At 45.5% G+C, this 22630-nt stretch overlaps 1 protein-coding gene across 2 annotated transcripts in view; it reads right to left on the reverse strand.

Annotated features, from left to right (window-relative positions):
- Positions 1-22630, reverse strand: part of UNC5B (unc-5 netrin receptor B) — a 409451-nt gene that overhangs the window by 79296 nt on the left and 307525 nt on the right. For both annotated transcript variants that reach the window (XM_069240569.1, XM_069240568.1), the window contains 2 exons: positions 16507-16701; positions 87-461 (listed from right to left, as the gene is read on the reverse strand). In XM_069240569.1, coding sequence (XP_069096670.1) covers positions 87-461; positions 16507-16701 — 570 coding nt within the window. The remainder of the gene's footprint in view (positions 1-86; positions 462-16506; positions 16702-22630) is intronic.

The raw sequence follows: 22630 nt of genomic DNA on the forward strand, positions 1-22630 counted from the left end.
TGATATGCAAAGTCTACAATAGCACTTAGCCTTAAAGCACTGACCTGTGATGGTTAGATGACTGTACAGAGGCAGTTCCAACTTACCAGAGTCAGGGATAGTTAGTCTTCCTCCTAGGCAGCCAAGGGTGCCTGTCACACTGTTTCCTGACTCCCTTGGCATAGTCAGCAGATGTTGTGAGCTGATGGTTTTGTTCCTGGAGTTCATGATACTCTCTCCAGGATAGATGCCAATGTTGGGCATGGCTTCCAGCAGGTCATTGACACTGTGCAACCTTGGAGAGGACCCTGCTGAAGAGTTGTACACTTTGATCTTCAGGTTGGGCAGTGGGTCCAGCAGAGGGGAATTTGTCATAGGGATCTTATCAGCAGAGTCCTGCAGAGCGTACAGATGGCCCCGATAAATACCAGCATTAGCTGTTAGATCGGGCTGCATTGAAGGGTGAAGCAGCTGCGAATTATCTGTAAGTAAAGAAAATCTGCCAATGATTAAAATACAGAAAGCATCACAAAGCAACACATAATGCAGGTACCATTACATACTTAATTGAAAGATCAAGCCATGGACAGTGATTTCATTAATGATGCCGTTTCAGATGTTATCAGTGATATCATAGAACTTGTCATGAGTGATGTAGTATGTTAGTTCCTATATGACGGCTTCACTAGTGCTTGGCAGGTACACAAGTTGTAGTTACTTCATTTTACTATAATTGGTAAATTTCAGTGTTATTTTAAGTTTATGTTTAATTTATATTTTCACCTAAACATAAAGTCACTTTAACCATTGTTTTTAATGAATTTTTAGGTTTTTTTCTACATAGAGTAATATGTTATTACCATTTTTCTATCTTATTTTTCCATCCCATCGGAGCTCAAGGGGGCTGTGCTGGGATTTATGGGACGGGACCATATGGGGGACCTTTCTGGGCCCCAAAGAACCCCCACAGGAGCTGTCAAAAGCTCCAGCCAGAATATGACAGGACCGGTGTGCTGAAAATATATATTTATTTTATTTTAGGACCTAGATGACCCTTCACACAGTCAAGGCTTTGAAAGTACCCTTACCCTGCTTCCTTATACCATTTTTATTTGAATTTTCGGGACAGAGGGACTATGTCCACATGTACGGTAATGTTGGCTGTAACATTTTTATTCTTGTTGCAGCCAGCCAATCAGATTCTTTGGTAACACAGGACAGGTGGGTCCTGCAGTACTGAGTCAACCGATAGGGAAGAAAGCCCTTGTAGCCAGTCAGATTACTTTATTTTTTAATTTGTGTTCCTGTCGGACTCTTGCAGGACTACTCGTCCAAATATTTTAACCCTAATTTATTAAAAACAGATTTCACCAAATGACAAAAGCATGCTTTCTGGGCTAAGATCTAGCCTTCTGACAAATCTGATATAATTCTATTTAGGCGGCGATGGCTTAGGCCAGCCTGCCTATCCCTGGGGCCTGGGGACTATCGAATGGCGCTGCTCTTGTTTAGGACAAGCACAGACAATGAGCCGACTTCTCCTGGGTGTGTGGATTAGAAGAGATAGGGCTCTGGCATTGGAGGGGGCTGGTGATGATATTTTATAGTACGTTCAAGGGCTCAACTAAAGCAAGGACCTTCACGGGCTCGATGTTAGCATTGTCACTTTATGAGGATCTAGAGTTGGTCAGCTCCCACAACCTACACAGAATCCAAACTTGGAATGAGCACTGGCTATAGTGGTGGTGGGGAAAAAGTTTTAATTGGTGTTTTTATTTTTGAACATGTTTTAAGGATTGTGAAAGCCGATCAGGTGGATTGATTGGTCTTATTGCCCATTATGAGAATTTTGTTTTTACAGATTTTCAGTTAAAATTGTCTAGGCTTATATTTATTTATATTTATTAGTGTAATGTTTTGTATAATGTATTATATACGTGCTTTTGGGGCATGATTCAGAAATAAAGTATTTCAAACACAATTCTGTTTAGCTGTTTTTTGTGTCATTGCCTAAACTTTCCTATGGAAATTGCATAGAGAATAAAGTGTTTAGAATCACTCATTTTTCTCAGCTCTCACTTGATAGATCACACCAAAAATTTCCAATAAAGATCTGAGTTAGATTAACTTTATTGGGAACATTTTGTGAAGATTCATCAAATAGCACCAACATTATTTGCAAAACAAAAAGGCTGTTCAAAAACATTTATCCACAAAACATTCTCAAAATAATTAATATCTCTAAGGGTCTTCTATTGAAGTATTCTTTCTGTGGTGATTTTAGCACTTTATGTAGGGATATAGAAATCCAAAGATCTAATCAATTTTAAGTGCATCTCAAGTTGGCACAAAGAAGTGTGTGAATTTTTAAAAGAATATGTACGGTAGCTTTCCACAGGCTTGGTTAAGCATATTCATATTATTCTGTGAAACCCTATATTGGCAATATTTACATACACTATTACATGGGACTGTCTGGAACCTGAACAATTTGTGTGTCTGATGGATACATTTCTGTGTACTTTAGTTGCTTCTTGATTTTACCAATCTTATCATCTGTTCTGAATTATAAGTACATGTTATAGCAGCAAATAGAGTTAATCGTTGGTTTTATTGTCTAGCTGATGTGGGTAAAATATAGCCTACAGAAACCTATACGAATGTCCTATTCTTTATTGTGTAACTGAAGTAAAAAATGTGTCCAGATTGTGGTAGCATCTGGGCCCTTAATACACGTAGGGCATACTTTTTTCTGTTTGTGTTATGGGGGCACCTTTAAATAGGTGAACAAACAGGGAAAGTGTGCCCTATTACAGAGATTGCGCTGCTCTCAGGGCAGCCGTGAACTCATGCTGCCCTGGTACTAGCACCTTCAAGTGAAATACGGAGCGGCTTCTTCAAAGCTGCTCCGTGTTTCACTGTGCAGGCGGTAACATGCCTTCACTTTGAGGAGGGATTAGAGATCCCTTTGCTGGTGGATGTAGTGAGTGACTGCTCCTCCTTGCAAGGGCATGTCCAGGGAGTCCATTGTGTCCTCTTTTCCCCTCCAGAGGGCTTCCATCAGGGGACACATTGACAGAGTACCACCTTTTTGTTGTGCACCTTGTAGGAGGCTGGACTGGCTTGTAGTGAGTACCAAGGGGTACTTGCACCTTGCACCAGGCCCAGTTATCCCTTATTAGTGTATAGGGTGTCTAGCAGCTTAGGCTGATAGATAATGGTAGCTTAGCAGAGCAGCTTAGGCTGAACTAGGAGACGTGTGAAGCTACTACAGTACCACTTAGTGTCATATGCACAATATCATAAGAAAACACAATACACAGTTATACTAAAAATAAAGGTACTTTATTTTTATGACAATATGCCAAAGTATCTTAGAGTGTACCCTCAGTGAGAGGATAGGAAATATACACAAGATATATATACACAATAGCAAAAATATGCAGTATAGTCTTAGAAAACAGTGCAAACAATGTATAGTTACAATAGGATGCAATGGGGAAACATAGGGATAGGGGCAACACAAACCATATACTCCAGAAGTGGAATGCGAACCACGAATGGACCCCAAACCTATGTGACCTTGTAGAGGGTCGCTGGGACTATTAGAAAATAGTGAGAGTTAGCAAAATAACCCACCCCAAGACTCTGAAAAGTGAGTGCAAAGTGCACCAAAGTTCCCCTAAGGACAAAATAGTCGTGTTAGAGGGAGAATGCAAGGAAAACACAAATCAGCAATGCAACAACGATGGATTCCTGTCTGAAGGTACCTGTGGAACAAGGGGACCAAGTCCAAAAGTCACAAGCAGCTCGGAGATGGGCAGATGCCCAAGAAATGCCAGCGGTTGGTGCAAAGAAGCTCTTACTAGGCTGAAGAACTGTGAATACTGCAGGAACGACAAGGGCTAGAGACTTCCCCTTTGGAGGATGGATCCCCCACGCCTTGGAGAGTCGTGCAGAAGTGTTTTCCCGCCGGATGGACGCCAACAAGCCTTGCTACACGCAAATCGTGCGTTTGGCGTTTTTGGACGCTGCTGGGGCCCAGGAGGGACCAGGAGGTCGCAAATTGGACCTGCAGAGAGAGGGGACGTCGAGCAAGACAAAGAGCCCTCACTGAAGCAGGTAGCACCCGGAGAAGTGCCAGAAACAGGCACTACGAGGATGCGTGAAACGGTGCTCGCCGAAGTTGCACAAAGGAGTCCCACGTCGCCGGAGACCAACTTAGAAAGTCGTGCAATGCAGGTTAGAGTGCCGTGGACCCAGGCTTGGCTGTGCACGAAGGATTTCCGCCGGAAGTGCACAGGGGCCGGAGTAGCTTGCAAAGTCGCGGTTCCCAGCAATGCAGCCCAGCGAGGTGAGGCAAGGACTTACCTCCACCAAACTCGGGCTGAAGAGTCACTGGACTGTGGGAGTCACTCGGACGGTGTCGCTGGATTCGAGGGACCTCGCTCGTCGTGCTGAGAGGAGACCCAAGGGACCGGAGATGCAGCTTTTTGGTGCCTGCGGTTGCAGGGGGAAGATTCCGTCGACCCACGGGAGATTTCTTCGGAGCTTCTGGTGCAGAGAGGAGGCAGACTACCCCCACAGCATGCACAAGCAGGAAAACAGTCGAGAAGGCGGCAGGATCAGCGTTACAGAGTTGCAGTAGTCGTCTTTGCTACTATGTTGCAGGTTTGCAGGCTTCCAGCGCGGTCAGCGGTCGATTCCTTATCAGAAGGTGAAGAGGGAGATGCAGAGGAACTCGGCTGAGCTCATACATTCGTTATCTTTCGTTTCCCCAGAGACAGAGACCCTAAATAGCCAGAAAAGAGGGTTTGGCTACCTAGGAGAGAGGAAAGGCTACTAACACCTGAAGGAGCCTATCACAAGGAGTCTCTGACGTCACCTGGTGGCACTGGCCACTCAGAGCAGTCCAGTGTGCCAGCAGCACCTCTGTTTCCAAGATGGCAGAGGTCTGGAGCACACTGGAGGAGCTCTGGACACCTCCCAGGGGAGGTGCAGGTCAGGGGAGTGGTCACTCCCCTTTCCTTTGTCCAGTTTCGCGCCAGAGCAGGGGCTAAGGGGTCCCTGAACCGGTGTAGACTGGCTTATGCAGAATTGGGCCCATCTGTGCCCAACAAAGCATTTCCAGAGGCTGGGGGAGGCTACTCCTCCCCTGCCTTCACACCATTTTCCAAAGGGAGAGGGTGTCACACCCTCTCTCAGAGGAAGTTCTTTGTTCTGCCATCCTGGGCCAGGCCTGGCTGGACCCCAGGAGGGCAGATGCCTGTCTGAGGGGTTGGCAGCAGCAGCAGCTGCAGAGAAACCCCGGGAAGGGCAGTCTGGCAGTACCAGGGTCTGTGCTACAGACCACTGGGATCATGGAATTGTACCAACAATGCCAGGATGGCATAGAGGGGGCAATTCCATGATCATAGACATGTTACATGGCCATATTCGGAGTTACCATGGTGAAGCTACATATAGGTAGTGACCTATATGTAGTGCACGCGTGTAATGGTGTCCCCGCACTCACAAAGTTCAGTGAATTGGCTCTGAACAATGTGGGGGCACCTTGGCTAGTGCCAGGGTGCCCTCACACTAAGTAACTTTGCACCTAACCTTTACCAGGTAAAGGTTAGACATATAGGTGACTTATAAGTTACTTAAGTGCAGTGTAAAATGGCTGTGAAATAACGTGGACGTTATTTCACTCAGGCTGCAGTGGCAGGCCTGTGTAAGAATTGTCAGAGCTCCCTATGGGTGGCAAAAGAAATGCTGCAGCCCATAGGGATCTCCTGGAACCCCAATACCCTGGGTACCTCAGTACCATATACTAGGGGATTATAAGGGTGTTCCAGTAAGCCAATGTAAATTGGTAAAAATGGTCACTAGCCTGTCAGTGACAATTTGGAAAGAAATGAGAGAGCATAACCACTGAGGTTCTGATTAGCAGAGCCTCAGTGAGACAGTTAGTCACTACACAGGTAACACATACAGGCACACTTATGTGTCACTGGGACCCTGGTAACCCAGGGTCCCAGTGACACATACAACTAAAACAACATATATACAGTGAAAAATGGGGGTAACATGCCAGGCAAGATGGTACTTTCCTACACAACCCCCCCCCAAACGAAGGACAATAAGACTAGCCATTACCTGATGAGTCTTCATTGTCTAAGTGGAAATATCTGGAGAGTCCATCTGCATTGGAGTGGCTACTCCCAGGTCTATGTTCCACTGTATAGTCCATTTCCTGTAGGGATATGGACCACCTCAACAATTTAGGATTTTCACCTTTCATTTGTTTTAGCCAAAGTAGAGGTTTGTGGTCTGTCTGAACAATGAAGTGAGTGCCAAACAGGTATGGCCTCAACTTCTTCAGAGCCCAGACCACAGCAAAGGCCTCCCTCTCAATGGCAGACCAACGCTTTTCTCTAGGGGTCAACCTTCTACTAATAAAAGCAACAGGTTGATCCTGGCCCTCAGAATTAAGTTGTGATAGGACTGCCCCTACTCCTAATTCAGATGCATCAGTTTGGACATAGAATTTTTTAGAGTAACAAGGGCTTTTCAGGACAGGTGCAGAGCACATGGCCTGCTTCAGCTCCTCAAAAGCTTTCTGACAGTTTGCTGTCCATAATACCTTTTTAGGCATTTTCTTGGATGTGAGGTCATTAAGAGGGGCTGCAATGGAGCCATAGTTCTTAATGAACCTCCTGTAATACCCAGTGAGGCCTAGGAAGGCTCTCACCTGAGTCTGAGTGGTAGGGGGAATCCAATCAATAATAGTTTGGATTTTCCCCTGAAGTGGTGCAATCTGTTCCCCACCAACAAGGTGTCCCAGATAAACCACCTTACCCTGCCCTATCTGGCACTTTGAAGCCTTGATAGTGAGGCCTGCCTTTTGCAGGGCCTCCAAAACTTTCCAAAGGTGGACCAGGTGATCATCCCAGCTGGAGCTAAAGACAGCTATATCATCCAAATATGCTGCACTGAAAGCTTCCAGCCCTTGCAGGACTGTGTTCACCAACCTCTGAAAAGTGGCAGGTGCATTTTTCAAACCAAAAGGCATTACAGTAAACTGGTAATGTCCTCCAATGGTAGAAAATGCAGTCTTAGGTTTAGCATCTTCTGACATTTTGATCTGCCAATACCCTGCAGTCAAATCAAAAGTGCTTAGATACTTGGCAGATGCCAGTGTATCTATTAGCTCATCTGCCCTGGGTATAGGGTGAGCATCTGTTTTGGTTACCAAGTTGAGACCTCTATAGTCTACACAAAACCTCATTTCCTTCTTTCCATCTTTAGAATTGGGTTTTGGTACCAGTACCACAGGAGAAGCCCATGGACTGTCAGAGTGCTCAACCACTCCTAGTTCCAACATCTTCTGAACTTCTTGCTTTATGCAGTCCCTGACATGGTCAGGCTGCCTATAGATCTTACTTTTGACAGGTAAACTGTCTCCAGTATCTATAGTGTGCTCACACCAAGAAGTGGTGCCTGGCACAATGGAGAAGAGTTCTGAAAATTGTCCTAGGAGATTTATGCAATTATCTTTCTGCTCAGCAGTAAGACAATCAGCCAAAACTACCCCTTCCACAAGAGCATCTTGTTCTGTGGAAGAGAAGAGATCAGGTAGAGGATCACTGTCTTCTTCCTGTCCCTCATCTGTTGCCATGAGCAGGGTGAGATCAGCCCTGTCATAGTAGGGTTTCAGGCGGTTGACATGGAGCACCCTAAGGGGACTCCTGGCAGTGCCTAAGTCAACCAAGTAGGTGACTTCACCCTTCTTTTCAACAATTGTGTGTGGACCACTCCATTTATCTTGGAGTGCTCTTGGGGCCACAGGCTCCAAGACCCACACTTTCTGCCCTGGTTGGTACTGAACCAAAACAGCCTTCTGATCATGCCATTGCTTCTGGAGCTCTTGGCTGGCCTGAAGGTTTTTACTGGCCTTTTTCATGTACTCAGCCATCCTTGATCTGAGGCCAAGTACATAATCCACAATATCCTGCTTAGGAGCTTTTAAAGGTTGTTCCCAACCCTCCTTTACAAGTGTGAGTGGACCCCTAACAGGGTGTCCAAAAAGAAGTTCAAAGGGGCTGAAGCCCACTCCTTTCTGGGGTACCTCCCTGTAGGCAAAAAGGAGGCATGGTAGAAGGATATCCCATCTCCTGCGGAGTTTTTCAGGGAGTCCCATAATCATGCCTTTGAGAGTTTTATTAAATCTCTCCACCAGTCCATTTGTTTGTGGATGATAGGGTGTTGTGAACTTGTAAGTTACACCACACTCCTTCCACATGGCCTTTAAGTATGCAGACATGAAATTGCTTCCTCTGTCTGATACTACTTCCTTTGGGAAGCCCACCCTGGAAAATATTCCCAGGAGGGCCTTTGCCACTGCAGGAGCTGTAGTGGTCCTTAAAGGAATAGCTTCAGGATATCTTGTGGCATGGTCCACTACCACCAAGATAAACCTATTGCCTGAAGCAGTAGGAGGGTCAAGGGGGCCAACTATGTCAACCCCTACCCTTTCAAAGGGAACCCCAACCACAGGCAGTGGGATAAGGGGTGCCTTTGGAGTGCCACCTGTCTTGCCACTGGCTTGACAGGTTTCACAGGACTTACAAAATTCTTTTGTGTCCTCAGACATCCTAGGCCAATGAAACAGTGGTACCAATCTGTCCCAAGTTTTCATTTGACCCAGGTGCCCAGCTAAGGGAATGTCATGTGCCAGTGTTAGGAGGAACTTTCTGTACTCCTGAGGAATCACTAATCTCCTGGCAGCTCCAGGTTTAGGATCCCTATGCTCAGTGTACAAGAGGTTGTCCTCCCAGTAAACTCTGTGTGAGTCACTGACATCCCCATTAGCCTGTTTGACAGCTTGCTGTCTGAGACCCTCTAATGTGGGACAGGTTTGCTGTGCCACACTCAGCTCCTCTCTGGCAGGCCCCCCTTCACCCAAAAGCTCAGCAGTATCTGCTTCCAGCTCCTCTGGTGTAGGTTCTGCACAGGGAGGGAATTCTTCTTCCTCAGAAGTAGAATCCACTGTAGAGGGAGGGATAGTAGGAAGTGGTTTGCTTCTACTAGCCCTAGCTTTAGGGAGCACTTGGTCCATTGTTCCAGGATCCAAGCTTCCCTGTCCTTTTTGCTTTTTGGCCTGAGCCCTTGTCAAAGCAAAAATATGCCCTGGGATGCCCAGCATTGCTGCATGGGCCTCCAACTCCACATCTGACCAAGCTGATGTCTCCAAATCGTTCCCTAATAGACAGTCTACAGGTAAATCTGAAGCTACCACAACTTTCTTTGGACCAGACACCCCCCCCCAGTTGAGATTTACAACAGCCATGGGGTGGCTTTGTGTTATGTTGTGAGCATCGGTTACTTGGTACTGGTGTCCAAGTATGTGTTGTTCAGGGTGCACCAGTTTCTCAATCACCATTGTGACACTGGCACCTGTGTCCCTGTAGGCCTGGACCTCAACACCATTTATTAGGGTTAGTTGCTTGTACTTCTCCAAGTTATGGGGGCAAGCAACCAAAGTGGCTAAGTCAATAGCCCCTTCAGAGACTAAAGTAGCCTCTGTGGTCTCCCTAATCAGACCAACCCCAACTAAATTACCAAAAGTGAGCCCAGCTACTCCCTTGGATTGGCTATTAGTAGGTTTGCTCCCTCCACCACTGCTATTAGTAGGGACACTAGGTGTAGCAGTAGGGGTTGTAGTGGTAGGAGCTGTGGTGCCTTTCTTTGGACAACTGGGATCTGTTGTCCAATGGCCTTTTATCTTACATAAATAGCACCATGGTTTCTTTTCCTTGTTCTGATTAAAGGAGGATTTGGGCCCACCACCCCCACCAGAGTGTTTTTGTGGGCCTGATGAAGACTCATTTTTAGATTTGTCCCCACCCTTGTCTGCAGACTTACCATCCTTCTTTTTGTTGCCATCTTTGTCACCCCCTGTATGAACTTTTCTGTTCACTCTTGTTCTGACCCATTTGTCTGCCTTCTTTCCCAATTCTTGGGGAGAGGTCAGATCAGAGTCCACCAAGTACTGGTGCAACAAATCAGACACACAATTATTAAGAATATGCTCTCTCAGGATTAAGTTATACAGGCTGTCATAATCAGTAACTTTACTGCCATGTAACCACCCCTCCAAGGCCTTCACTGCCTGGTCAATGAAATCAACCCAGTCTTGTGAAGACTCCTTTTTGGTATCTCTGAACTTGATCCTGTACTGTTCAGTGGTTAAGCCATAACCATCCAGGAGTGCATTCTTAAGAACTTGGAAATTGTTAGCATCATTTTCTTTTACAGTAAGGAGCCTATCCCTACCTTTTCCAGTAAATGATAGCCATAGGATAGCAGCCCACTGCTTTTGAGGGACATCCTGTACAGCACAGGCCCTCTCAAGTGCAGCAAACCACTTGTTAATGTCATCCCCCTCCTTGTAAGGGGGAACTATCTTATGCAGATTCCTGGAATCATGCTCTTTTGCAGGATGACTATGGGGAATACTGCTGCTGCCACCATGGGTATCTAAACCCATTTTCTGTCTTTCCCTCTCTATTTCTAAAGACTGTCTATCCAAATCCAGCTGTTGCTTCTTGAGCTTCAGTCTGGTTTGCTCCACTCTCAATCTATTGAGCTCCCTTTCCAACAATCTGTCATCAGGGTGGGTGGGAGGGACATTTCTAGATACAGAGGTATGATGGGAATGAACAGAAGGAGACCTGTCCCTTACAGAGGGCACCCTAACAGCTTGGCTACCAGTATAATGTGAGAGCACATCATCAGTATGATGTGATTCAACCTCTGTACCAACTATGCTAGACTGTCTAGTAATGGGCAGGCTAAGAAGTTTCTTTCCTGAACCTTTTCCTGGGGGAGTCCCTGGATCAGATTGAGAACCATTAGCTACTTTTTCCACAGATTGGGCACTTATGGCCTTATCCTGTACTCTAAGCATATTAATTAACAGTTCTAAGGAAGGATTCTTCCCTACACTCAAACCTCTCTCTATGCAGAGACTCCTTGCTCCTTTCCAGCTAAGGTGATCATATGCAAGTTTGGACAGTTCAACTTTTTGGCCTGTGCCAGACATTTTTTAGAGAGAGTTAAAGTGATAGCAAAAGAGAAAAAAGTTTTCAGAACTTTTTGGAAAGACAGAAAAAAACTTTTTAAACTTTTAAGAACTTTTTGAAAGTTTAGAAGTACTTTTCAGCACTTAGAAAAGAGTGAAAAGAGGAAATGCAAAACTTTTTGGCTATGTGTATATACACTGACCTTGTTTTGTATATTTTTCTCTTATGAAAAGTACAATGACAAGAGTGGTAAGTAGTCTCAAAGCACTTATCCCACCACTGCACAACCAATGTAGGAGGCTGGACTGGCTTGTAGTGAGTACCAAGGGGTACTTGCACCTTGCACCAGGCCCAGTTATCCCTTATTAGTGTATAGGGTGTCTAGCAGCTTAGGCTGATAGATAATGGTAGCTTAGCAGAGCAGCTTAGGCTGAACTAGGAGACGTGTGAAGCTACTACAGTACCACTTAGTGTCATATGCACAATATCATAAGAAAACACAATACACAGTTATACTAAAAATAAAGGTACTTTATTTTTATGACAATATGCCAAAGTATCTTAGAGTGTACCCTCAGTGAGAGGATAGGAAATATACACAAGATATATATACACAATAGCAAAAATATGCAGTATAGTCTTAGAAAACAGTGCAAACAATGTATAGTTACAATAGGATGCAATGGGGAAACATAGGGATAGGGGCAACACAAACCATATACTCCAGAAGTGGAATGCGAACCACGAATGGACCCCAAACCTATGTGACCTTGTAGAGGGTCGCTGGGACTATTAGAAAATAGTGAGAGTTAGCAAAATAACCCACCCCAAGACTCTGAAAAGTGAGTGCAAAGTGCACCAAAGTTCCCCTAAGGACAAAATAGTCGTGTTAGAGGGAGAATGCAAGGAAAACACAAATCAGCAATGCAACAACGATGGATTCCTGTCTGAAGGTACCTGTGGAACAAGGGGACCAAGTCCAAAAGTCACAAGCAGCTCGGAGATGGGCAGATGCCCAAGAAATGCCAGCGGTTGGTGCAAAGAAGCTCTTACTAGGCTGAAGAACTGTGAATACTGCAGGAACGACAAGGGCTAGAGACTTCCCCTTTGGAGGATGGATCCCCCACGCCTTGGAGAGTCGTGCAGAAGTGTTTTCCCGCCGGATGGACGCCAACAAGCCTTGCTACACGCAAATCGTGCGTTTGGCGTTTTTGGACGCTGCTGGGGCCCAGGAGGGACCAGGAGGTCGCAAATTGGACCTGCAGAGAGAGGGGACGTCGAGCAAGACAAAGAGCCCTCACTGAAGCAGGTAGCACCCAGAGAAGTGCCAGAAACAGGCACTACGAGGATGCGTGAAACGGTGCTCGCCGAAGTTGCACAAAGGAGTCCCACGTCGCCGGAGACCAACTTAGAAAGTCGTGCAATGCAGGTTAGAGTGCCGTGGACCCAGGCTTGGCTGTGCACGAAGGATTTCCGCCGGAAGTGCACAGGGGCCGGAGTAGCTTGCAAAGTCGCGGTTCCCAGCAATGCAGCCCAGCGAGGTGAGGCAAGGACTTACCTCCACCAAACTCGGGCTGAAGAGTCACTGGACTGTGGGAGTCACTCGGACGGTGTCGCTGGATTCGAGGGACCTCGCTCGTCGTGCTGAGAGGAGACCCAAGGGACCGGAGATGCAGCTTTTTGGTGCCTGCGGTTGCAGGGGGAAGATTCCGTCGACCCACGGGAGATTTCTTCGGAGCTTCTGGTGCAGAGAGGAGGCAGACTACCCCCACAGCATGCACAAGCAGGAAAACAGTCGAGAAGGCGGCAGGATCAGCGTTACAGAGTTGCAGTAGTCGTCTTTGCTACTATGTTGCAGGTTTGCAGGCTTCCAGCGCGGTCAGCGGTCGATTCCTTATCAGAAGGTGAAGAGGGAGATGCAGAGGAACTCGGCTGAGCTCATGCATTCGTTATCTTTCGTTTCCCCAGAGACAGAGACCCTAAATAGCCAGAAAAGAGGGTTTGGCTACCTAGGAGAGAGGAAAGGCTACTAACACCTGAAGGAGCCTATCACAAGGAGTCTCTGACGTCACCTGGTGGCACTGGCCACTCAGAGCAGTCCAGTGTGCCAGCAGCACCTCTGTTTCCAAGATGGCAGAGGTCTGGAGCACACTGGAGGAGCTCTGGACACCTCCCAGGGGAGGTGCAGGTCAGGGGAGTGGTCACTCCCCTTTCCTTTGTCCAGTTTCGCGCCAGAGCAGGGGCTAAGGGGTCCCTGAACCGGTGTAGACTGGCTTATGCAGAATTGGGCCCATCTGTGCCCAACAAAGCATTTCCAGAGGCTGGGGGAGGCTACTCCTCCCCTGCCTTCACACCATTTTCCAAAGGGAGAGGGTGTCACACCCTCTCTCAGAGGAAGTTCTTTGTTCTGCCATCCTGGGCCAGGCCTGGCTGGACCCCAGGAGGGCAGATGCCTGTCTGAGGGGTTGGCAGCAGCAGCAGCTGCAGAGAAACCCCGGGAAGGGCAGTCTGGCAGTACCAGGGTCTGTGCTACAGACCACTGGGATCATGGAATTGTACCAACAATGCCAGGATGGCATAGAGGGGGCAATTCCATGATCATAGACATGTTACATGGCCATATTCGGAGTTACCATGGTGAAGCTACATATAGGTAGTGACCTATATGTAGTGCACGCGTGTAATGGTGTCCCCGCACTCACAAAGTTCAGTGAATTGGCTCTGAACAATGTGGGGGCACCTTGGCTAGTGCCAGGGTGCCCTCACACTAAGTAACTTTGCACCTAACCTTTACCAGGTAAAGGTTAGACATATAGGTGACTTATAAGTTACTTAAGTGCAGTGTAAAATGGCTGTGAAATAACGTGGACGTTATTTCACTCAGGCTGCAGTGGCAGGCCTGTGTAAGAATTGTCAGAGCTCCCTATGGGTGGCAAAAGAAATGCTGCAGCCCATAGGGATCTCCTGGAACCCCAATACCCTGGGTACCTCAGTACCATATACTAGGGGATTATAAGGGTGTTCCAGTAAGCCAATGTAAATTGGTAAAAATGGTCACTAGCCTGTCAGTGACAATTTGGAAAGAAATGAGAGAGCATAACCACTGAGGTTCTGATTAGCAGAGCCTCAGTGAGACAGTTAGTCACTACACAGGTAACACATACAGGCACACTTATGTGTCACTGGGACCCTGGTAACCCAGGGTCCCAGTGACACATACAACTAAAACAACATATATACAGTGAAAAATGGGGGTAACATGCCAGGCAAGATGGTACTTTCCTACACACCTGCAATGCACCGCCTGACAGCTTCTTTGCCTTTGTGCCCACATCCATATTATGGCGCGGACCTAGAGGCAAAGAGATTCCCTAATTTAAATGGGACAATGTACAAATGTGAGAATGCCCTCTTGAGATATTGCTGGGGCTACATGTGTGCCAGTGCCATCAGTATTACAGAAAGGCTTGCACAAATGTCTACTTCCCCTTCTGTATGCCAAAGTGCCCCAGCAGTGCACAAATTAGGCAAAAAAGCCTGTTGCACCCCTGGGGCAATTTCTATAATACGTTCCTTCATACAGTATCACTGAATTGTGAGTTACCAATAACCAACCAAAAGAAAATTAGTGCTCCCTTCAGAAAGGCTACAAGGCTTAAAACAATAAGTTTCTCAACTGTAGGTTTAGTTTAGTTTTCCTGTTTGTTTTCCTGTTTGAAGAGTTTTCTGTGCATTATTCTTCCATCTAGTGGCTGGGTCCAGAATTCTTCACTTTTTTGTAGTCTTTCGTCTATGGTTGTTTGTTGGGTGTCAAGGGGTCACCATTCAGTGCTTCCTTTGACCTTGTCTGCCCTTCCCCGGATAGCCATCATCACTTTTTTATTTCTTCCATCTTCTTGATGAAGGTGGATGAGTTGCTTGTGAATCCAGAAAATTCTTCATGCTTTAAACCTACACCTACAGGTATGAAAATTATCATTTTTTAGCATGAATCTTTTCTGGATTCATTTGTTGTGCATAGATTTTGTGGTGGTTTTGTTAGTTTGGTGGTGGCTGGGTTGAAGATGGTCCTTGGTGTGTAAACAGATGTTTAACAATTTATGTCTAACTTGAGCTTCCTTGTTCATTTGAATGTCTATGCTGCAGTGGTTTGTAAACATGAGTACAGATGGCTATGTTGCTGCCATGCGTATATCTTGTAAAGGTATATTCCGTAGAAATGTAATGGTTTGCTCCTTTTTTCCTTGTTTAGTGTGCCTTTGGGGATGAGTTTTGTTTCTCTCATGCACGTTTGTGGCACACTTGAATGGTTCCTACACCATCTCAGCACACATAGAAAAAGAAAACAAACCTTCCTTCCTACACAAAAACAATCATCCCCACAAGGCAGGCATCTTTGCATCATGGTGTCGGTTTTCAAGCTTCTTGTGTCATCCCAAGATCTATCTCATTTCAATGTCGAAGCATCTCAACCTCCTCCGTCTTGCAGCAAGCAAGTCTTTTTGGGAGACTTTCCTCCTTCGGTGTCCCTTTCGAGGGATCCGGGAGGTTCCTTGTCTTGGGACCTGTCTTTGTTCAGCAATTTTTTCGATGATGAGGCTCCCTTCAATGCCCTTGATTTTGATTTTTGAGACTCAGGCACCTGCTGCCTCTTGTCTTTCTCAGCTGCCTCTCCCTCGACTCAACGATTCTCAGGACGGCGTCATACGTTTACCCTTCTGCGCCTTAAGCAGTTAAGCAACGTTTTCCTCCTTCTTACTTGACAGTCCTCGGTCTCTCAGGGATGACCCTGCACTACATTTGCACCTGTCTCTACTTCTCCCTCGCCTTCAACGTCTTCGACTTGAACTCAGTTCAGGCATTGCAGACATTGTTTCAATGACTGATTGGCAGGCAGAGGTTACAGACCTGGTGTTGGTCCTTCTGCACGAACTTGTGGTGGCACTTTGGCCAGAACCGGCACAACATTTTCTCCATCATACCAAACAGGGAGCCTCCTGCCCCGGAATTCTCGAAACCATTGAGAAAAACTTTCCCTTTGCACTAGGAATTTCCTCTGGTACCTCATCTTTGAAAAACTTTTATAAATTTCAACCACTTCAGCCAATCATCCAGACCGAATGGCAGAAAAAAGAATCTGAAGATGGCGACCAATATTGAGAGCTTCTGGGAGAGGTTGTACGACATCACAGGAAGCACTAAATGGGGATCTGCCGACTCTCAGCAAAAAAAAACAAATTGAAGAATGTCTACAAGAAAGTGGAGAATTCCAGACATAACTACTAGAATAATGCATAGCATGGGAAGCCGGAAAAGATTCACACTGCAAAACTGATTTTAGACTATCAACATACTTTCAGAGAATCAAAGAAGTAAACTGGTAAAGTGTGTTAACTGGTGTGGCATATACAGTGGTAAGCAGAGGTTTGTGAGTGTACTTTGGAAGGGTCACCCTTACCTTGTCTGGAGGTCTTGAAATTGACTGGATGAAAGCCTCCAGTGAGAGCAGCAGAGGAGTCTGTGATGTCAGTGTCAAATTCCCTGCAGTTGCGACGGTACACCACTATGCCGATAACCATTAGCAGAATGATAAATATGAACACAGCTACCACTAGGCCAGCATAGAGCGCCACGTCTCCCGTTGCATCCAAGACTAAGAAAGTGAAAGAGTGAAGGACAGCATGAAAGAAAGGCACTGTGAACATCAACATCTTAAACTCAGAGAATAGAACAGAGCACTATTAGCAAACAGATGGCACAACAGGATTGGAGTTCTGCATTCTACAATTTTTAGCTGTTTGCAGACATTTACAGTCAACGCCCCCTTTCGCTGAGGGGTTACATCTACTTTCCCTGTTTCTGTGCAAAGGTGATTTGTTCCAGCTACGAAATCAAATTTTCCATCCATAAATTTACATTTAGATAAGTCAATTCCAGTATCATGTGGTCAAACATATTCCAGTATGTACAAATACTGCAGATTCAAAGACATTCTCTAACTGGTATGTGTTTACTTATGTTCCACGTTTGGAGGGGAATTGGTCTGTCAGTTTAGTCTGCACTGTTCCCTTGGGGACAAAGCCAAAGCGGATTTGCATACGGCTGTTCTCTATTTGTAATGTCACAGGCAAGCTAAAAAATTACAGAAAGAAGTGTGAGCCAGAGTAATTGACAGTGGCTTATGTTAATTCAAGTATTCACCATTTACTTCACTTTTTGTGCATTCTTTGTGACATATGTCAGCAAGACAGAATTTCAAGGTTTTGACCCTAGCAAAAACCCTTGCCTCACAGTAAGTGCCACATAAACGCCAGAATAGCTGTGTTAGACCTTTTTATCCACTACATTTAAAAAATGGAAGAAATGCAGACATCTTAGCAAGCCTCTCTTTGAGGGACATTCACACCCTGTCTCTGGCCAACCCGATGCAGCAGCTAAACACTTGTAATTTTCACACTTCAAAAATAGAGGGTGTGCCAATATCCAGCTTTCCATATACCGATGATGTGGTTCTGGTGAACCATATCTAGGTGGGGATGAAATGCTTGATCAATAGCTCTATAGACGACGGCCTGACCATTTGCCTTGGGAAAACCAAGACCACGATGATCAACAACAAGGAGAAACTTCAGGCATAGCACGGGGAAGGTTCACAAATCAAAACATCAAAGGAATTTAAATATCTGGGAACTATCATCGATAAAGATGGTTTGTTTTCCATCCAGAAAGAAGCTATCAAGAGGAAGGGGTTGACTCGGGCCGTGGCCCTCAAAAATCTGAAAAGGAAATAGGCTAGTCCATCTTTGGCACCCGTTCTCTGTGTTGTACAAGCTAAGCTACCACGGACTGTATCATATGGGAGCGAACTGTTAAGAGGAAGGAATGCTAAAGTTTTGGACAACACAATGGTACAGTGTTTTGGAATCTTTTTCACTCTCCCGTGTATCACCTCTCCAGCACAGATCCAGCTGGAGTTTGGTCTGACAGACCAGACCTTGGGCAGGTGGTAGGCCTACATAATCTGTTGGATCAAAATCAGGAAGGCAGAGCCTAACACATTAAGTCACCTCCTATGGAAGGAGTTGCTGAACAGAAAACTGTCGCCAGCAAGGGCCTACCTTCAGGAATCGCTAATAGTCACTGGGCTTGACAGGTCTGGGATACCTCAATTAGCCACCTGGTGTTTAAAAGAATAGTCTGGGGAACAATAAAAATCCAGTCGCTCATTGAGTACTAGGCTACTTTGGCACACAAAACTCATGGTTGGATGACATTAAACAACTTCAAGACCCTTGCCCCTCAAAAATATTTAGACACTGGGTATGTGATCATAGTTAAAGAGAAGTTCTTGTTGCATCACCTAGGACTATTACCCTCACTATCCATCTTCTCCCTTGGCAGCGGGAGGACCAATATGAAACTTGGCGCCTGTGCAGACAGCTGTTAAGAGCCTCTTCTTACTAAAGAGGCATTTTCACAAGGAGGCAGGGGGTGCTGGCCTGCTTTGAACCAGGGACCCACAGCTGACCTGAAATATGTTGACATTTCTGGTAAAGGTGGAAAACAAGATGGCCCTCAGTAAGTCCAGTCACTCCTCTCCATGGCCACCAGCACTGGCTTCTCCCAGAATGGAATGAGATTGCTTCCATGGCACAAGCCTCAAATGGGGGTATCAGCCACACCAACTGCTTGCGACGCAACCTCACTAGGAATGCGGCAGAGTGGAACGCGACTTCTGAACTGGTGCAGGTGCACATTGGGGGCACCACGCTCCTTGCTGCGGAGTCTAAGCTTTTCATGTTTAAGCTCTTTCCTATTCTGCACCTCCATCTAAGTAGCACAGGCTTTTGGTCAACTCAGTGTCTGGGTCCTTTCAATCCACTTTTTTGCTTGTTTGAACTTAACCGGTGTGCCTGCTCCTTGGCTGCACTTTTCTGTGGTATCCGCAATAAACTTTCTTGGCACTTTACTGCGCACCTGCAGACTATACTCTCTCTTGATCACTTTCTCTTTTAAACAGGTCTGCTCTATTGCCTGTTTTCTTCCCTTTTGGCCGTTCTGCACAAATTAGTCTGGAACTGAAAAGGGATTGCACTGCGGTTGGGTGTTTTATTCTTTTTAGTACTGGGGTCACACTCGTCACAGCCAAACTAATTTGCATGGCTCAGACATAGCGGCCTACCTGTTTAACTCGTTCTTGATTTTAATTTGATGATCACTGTTGCAGTACTGTTCAGTGGGTTTATTGAAACGTAATCCTATTTCATAAAGCTGTTGTTTTTACTACTGTTATGTTGCATCAAGGCCTAATTGCCTGTTTGTGATGTATTTGATGAAATGGTTTCGTGAGTTATTTTATGCCACGGTTTTAAGTAACTATGCAAAAATAAACTATTACTTACTTTACTGTTTCCAAAACAATGGTCCCAAACTCAAAGAGCTTTACATATTATTTTTACTAGAATCCTGAATCAACTTAGAGTGTGCCTGCATTATGTAATATCAGACACAGCACAGGCCGGTACTTAAAACTGAATAGTACTAGCAAATACCTGAGATATGATAAGTAATGTCTCGGGTACCACGGTTTCAAGTGGTTAAGGAGCTCCATCCAATAAAATACAATTGATAAAGGTGGCTATTAAATGGTACTAGTGTTCTCAGTGATATTCACAGACACCAGTGGTACATTTAGTACAAATTACTGATGCATAGATGTTAAACACGAGTAATTAATGAACGGTATTTTAGGAGCTTAAGGTGTGGCTTTTCCAGAATTTGTTGTATAAGCCATCAGGAAGTGATATACTTTTATGGCCTGTCCTGTAGTTCTCATCTTTATCGCCTACATTTAATATTTACTAGAAACCCCACATTGATTTAAATTGTTCCATACAAAAATTGAAATGAGAACAAATGCATCACTGAAATGATACTACAATGAGCGATCAAACTGATCCAATAATCTGTAAAATTAAGCCATAATGTTGCTGTCAATAAGCTTTGAAATTACACTTATGAGCTACACAATTCTCCGTTGGGGGGTGGGAGGGTGACACTCTTTCTCACAAAAGCAGGTAGCTACCATGAAGGGAAATGCAGAAACTCAATAGCATTTCCTTCCTGTGCCACCGGCCCTCGTGTACTCTTTTCCCTCACCACAGGTGTCGAGAACATGATGTGGGACCTGGTACTGCCAAGTACCCCTCAAATTTGCCCTTGGCAACAAAACAGCATGCAGCGTCAACTTCCATGTTTGCTAAGATTTGGGGACAAGTAAATGAAACCGCTTGAAGCATCGAATGCCATGCTGCGGGGTGCAGGGGCAAGGTACTAGGAGCCAGAGTAATGTAATCTCAGTACATAAATATCGACATAAACCTACTTGTCTGTCATTAAGAGGCAAAGTCCTTTTTAAGTTCTGAAGCATTAGGCGGATTGTGTTCTGAGACACTTACTGCTAGACCCAGCAGAGAAACTGCTTATTAGTTGAGAAAGTCTGTTCCCTTCTCTGTTCCATCCTCACACGTGTCTTGTTCTTAATCTATGACTGGAAACAGCGCTCCCCAGTGAGATCTTACTAGGGTTTACCACAAAACAAGGGCGCCTTTAATCGCCACTCTTCTTTAGAGACATTCCGTCCTTTTATTGGGCTGTCTGACTGCTGCCGAGCTCTGTCATTTGTGCTTCAATTTACTTTTTATTATAGCCCTGAGCAGGGCTTTCAGCGGAAAAAAAAGATTTTCAGACACTCTGTCTCAGCATAACTACTTCATTCTGAGCTATTTTTGCCAATCAAAGAAGTACCTTCGCTGCTGAGGAGTGGCAGCACGCTACCTTTTAAAAGTAAGGAGTGGTGACACCCTCCCCAGGAATAAGTTATAGGAAACAGAATTCTTACTTGAAAAGTAACAAATACTAGTAATCACACTTGGAAAAGTAAGAAGTGCCAGTAGTCTCAATTGAAAATGAGTATTCAAAATATACTGACTTAATAATATATGAAGTACAACTATCCTCACTTGAAACCGTATCTCCAGTATCCTCACTTGCAAAAGCAAAAAGTAGTGTCTTGCTTGAAAATGCAAGAAGTACAAGTATCCTTACTTGAAAGCATAAGAAGTACCAGTATCTTCCCTTGAAAAAGTAAGAAATGCCAGTATCCTCACTTGAAATAGTAAGACATACCACCATACCCACTTGAGAAAGTAAGAAGTACCACCACCCCCACTTTAAATAGTAAGACCTACCAGTATCCTCACTTGAAAAAAGTAAGACATACCTCTAATACCACTTTAGAAAGTAAGAAGCACCGACATTTGGAAATCTGCCAACACCCTCCCTTGGCAAAGTAAGAAGTGCGATACAAATGAAAATGTTTGTGCTGGTACCCTTTCATGTGAAGAACACAAGTGCGCAAGTAAAGCAAACATTAAGAGTAAAAAGTGAGTGTACCCTAGCTTTAAAAAGGCATGTTAAAAGTGGCAGGTCCCTCCCTTGGGACAGTAAGGGAGACCATTATCTTTGCATCAACAAGTAGGTGCTGCTATCCTTCCTTGGAAGGGTAAAAACATCTGGATTTGGAACCTGCCGGAAGACATCCTCCCCAGACCAGGTAAGTCGATCGTCGACAGAGGAGGGGGGTGGGGGTTGTTGTGTGTGCATGTGTGAGTGGGTATTGTCTGCATGTGTGCATGTGAGTGTGTATGCATTATTGAATGCGTGTGTGAATGTAGAAGTGAGTGCATGTATGAATGTAGAAGTGAGTGCGTGTATGAATGTAAGTGTGTATGCGAGTATGAGTGTTGTGGTGTATGCGAGTATGGACGCATGTGAGTGAATGCATGTATTTCAGTGTTGGTGAATGAGTGTATGCGGGTGCGTGTGGGTGTCTGTGTGCATGTATGCGGGGAGGGTTGCGCTGTACCAGGAGAGGGGGTAGGGGTGGTGGGAGGTGGGTGAGAGGCACTGTACCAGGAGGGGAATGGGGGAAGGAGGACTGGGTGGTTATCGTGCTTGCTGGGGGGGAAGGAGTCATCTGCCGGTGACAAGTAAGAAATTCCTTGGCACCAGTAGCCTTTCTGCCAGGGTTTTGTGGGGATGCTACCACTGCGGAAACCCTGGTAGAAAGCCGGCTCTTTCTACACCGGCGGTCTTCTGTGAACCACTGGGGCGGAGATGCTCATCTCCGGCCCAGCAGGTCCGACCGCCCTGGCGGTCTGAGCGGATATGTGGCAGGTTGGCAAAGGCCACCCCACCACACTCATAATGTGGCGGTCTTCACCGCCAGCCTGTTGGCGGTAAAACCGCCACCATGGCACTGGCAGTCAGTAGACCACCAGGTTCATAATAAGGGTCTTAATCTCCCTGTGCCTAAAAATGTAAATATGTAAAATACTATTGTAAAATAATGACGCATTTCTTGTAATTTGTTATTGTTTTGTGAAGCTCATGGTTACCCCAAGTGGCTTCCCAGCGCTAGAAGACCTTATGATGACAGTTATACTTGTTCAGGCACCAGTTTGAAATCGCCACATCTACAGTGATTTCCTGAAGAAAGGTTTGTTTGGACAGTACCTAAT

Source organism: Pleurodeles waltl, chromosome 6 (genome assembly GCF_031143425.1).
Source record: "Pleurodeles waltl isolate 20211129_DDA chromosome 6, aPleWal1.hap1.20221129, whole genome shotgun sequence".
Lineage (NCBI taxonomy): Eukaryota > Metazoa > Chordata > Amphibia > Caudata > Salamandridae > Pleurodeles > Pleurodeles waltl.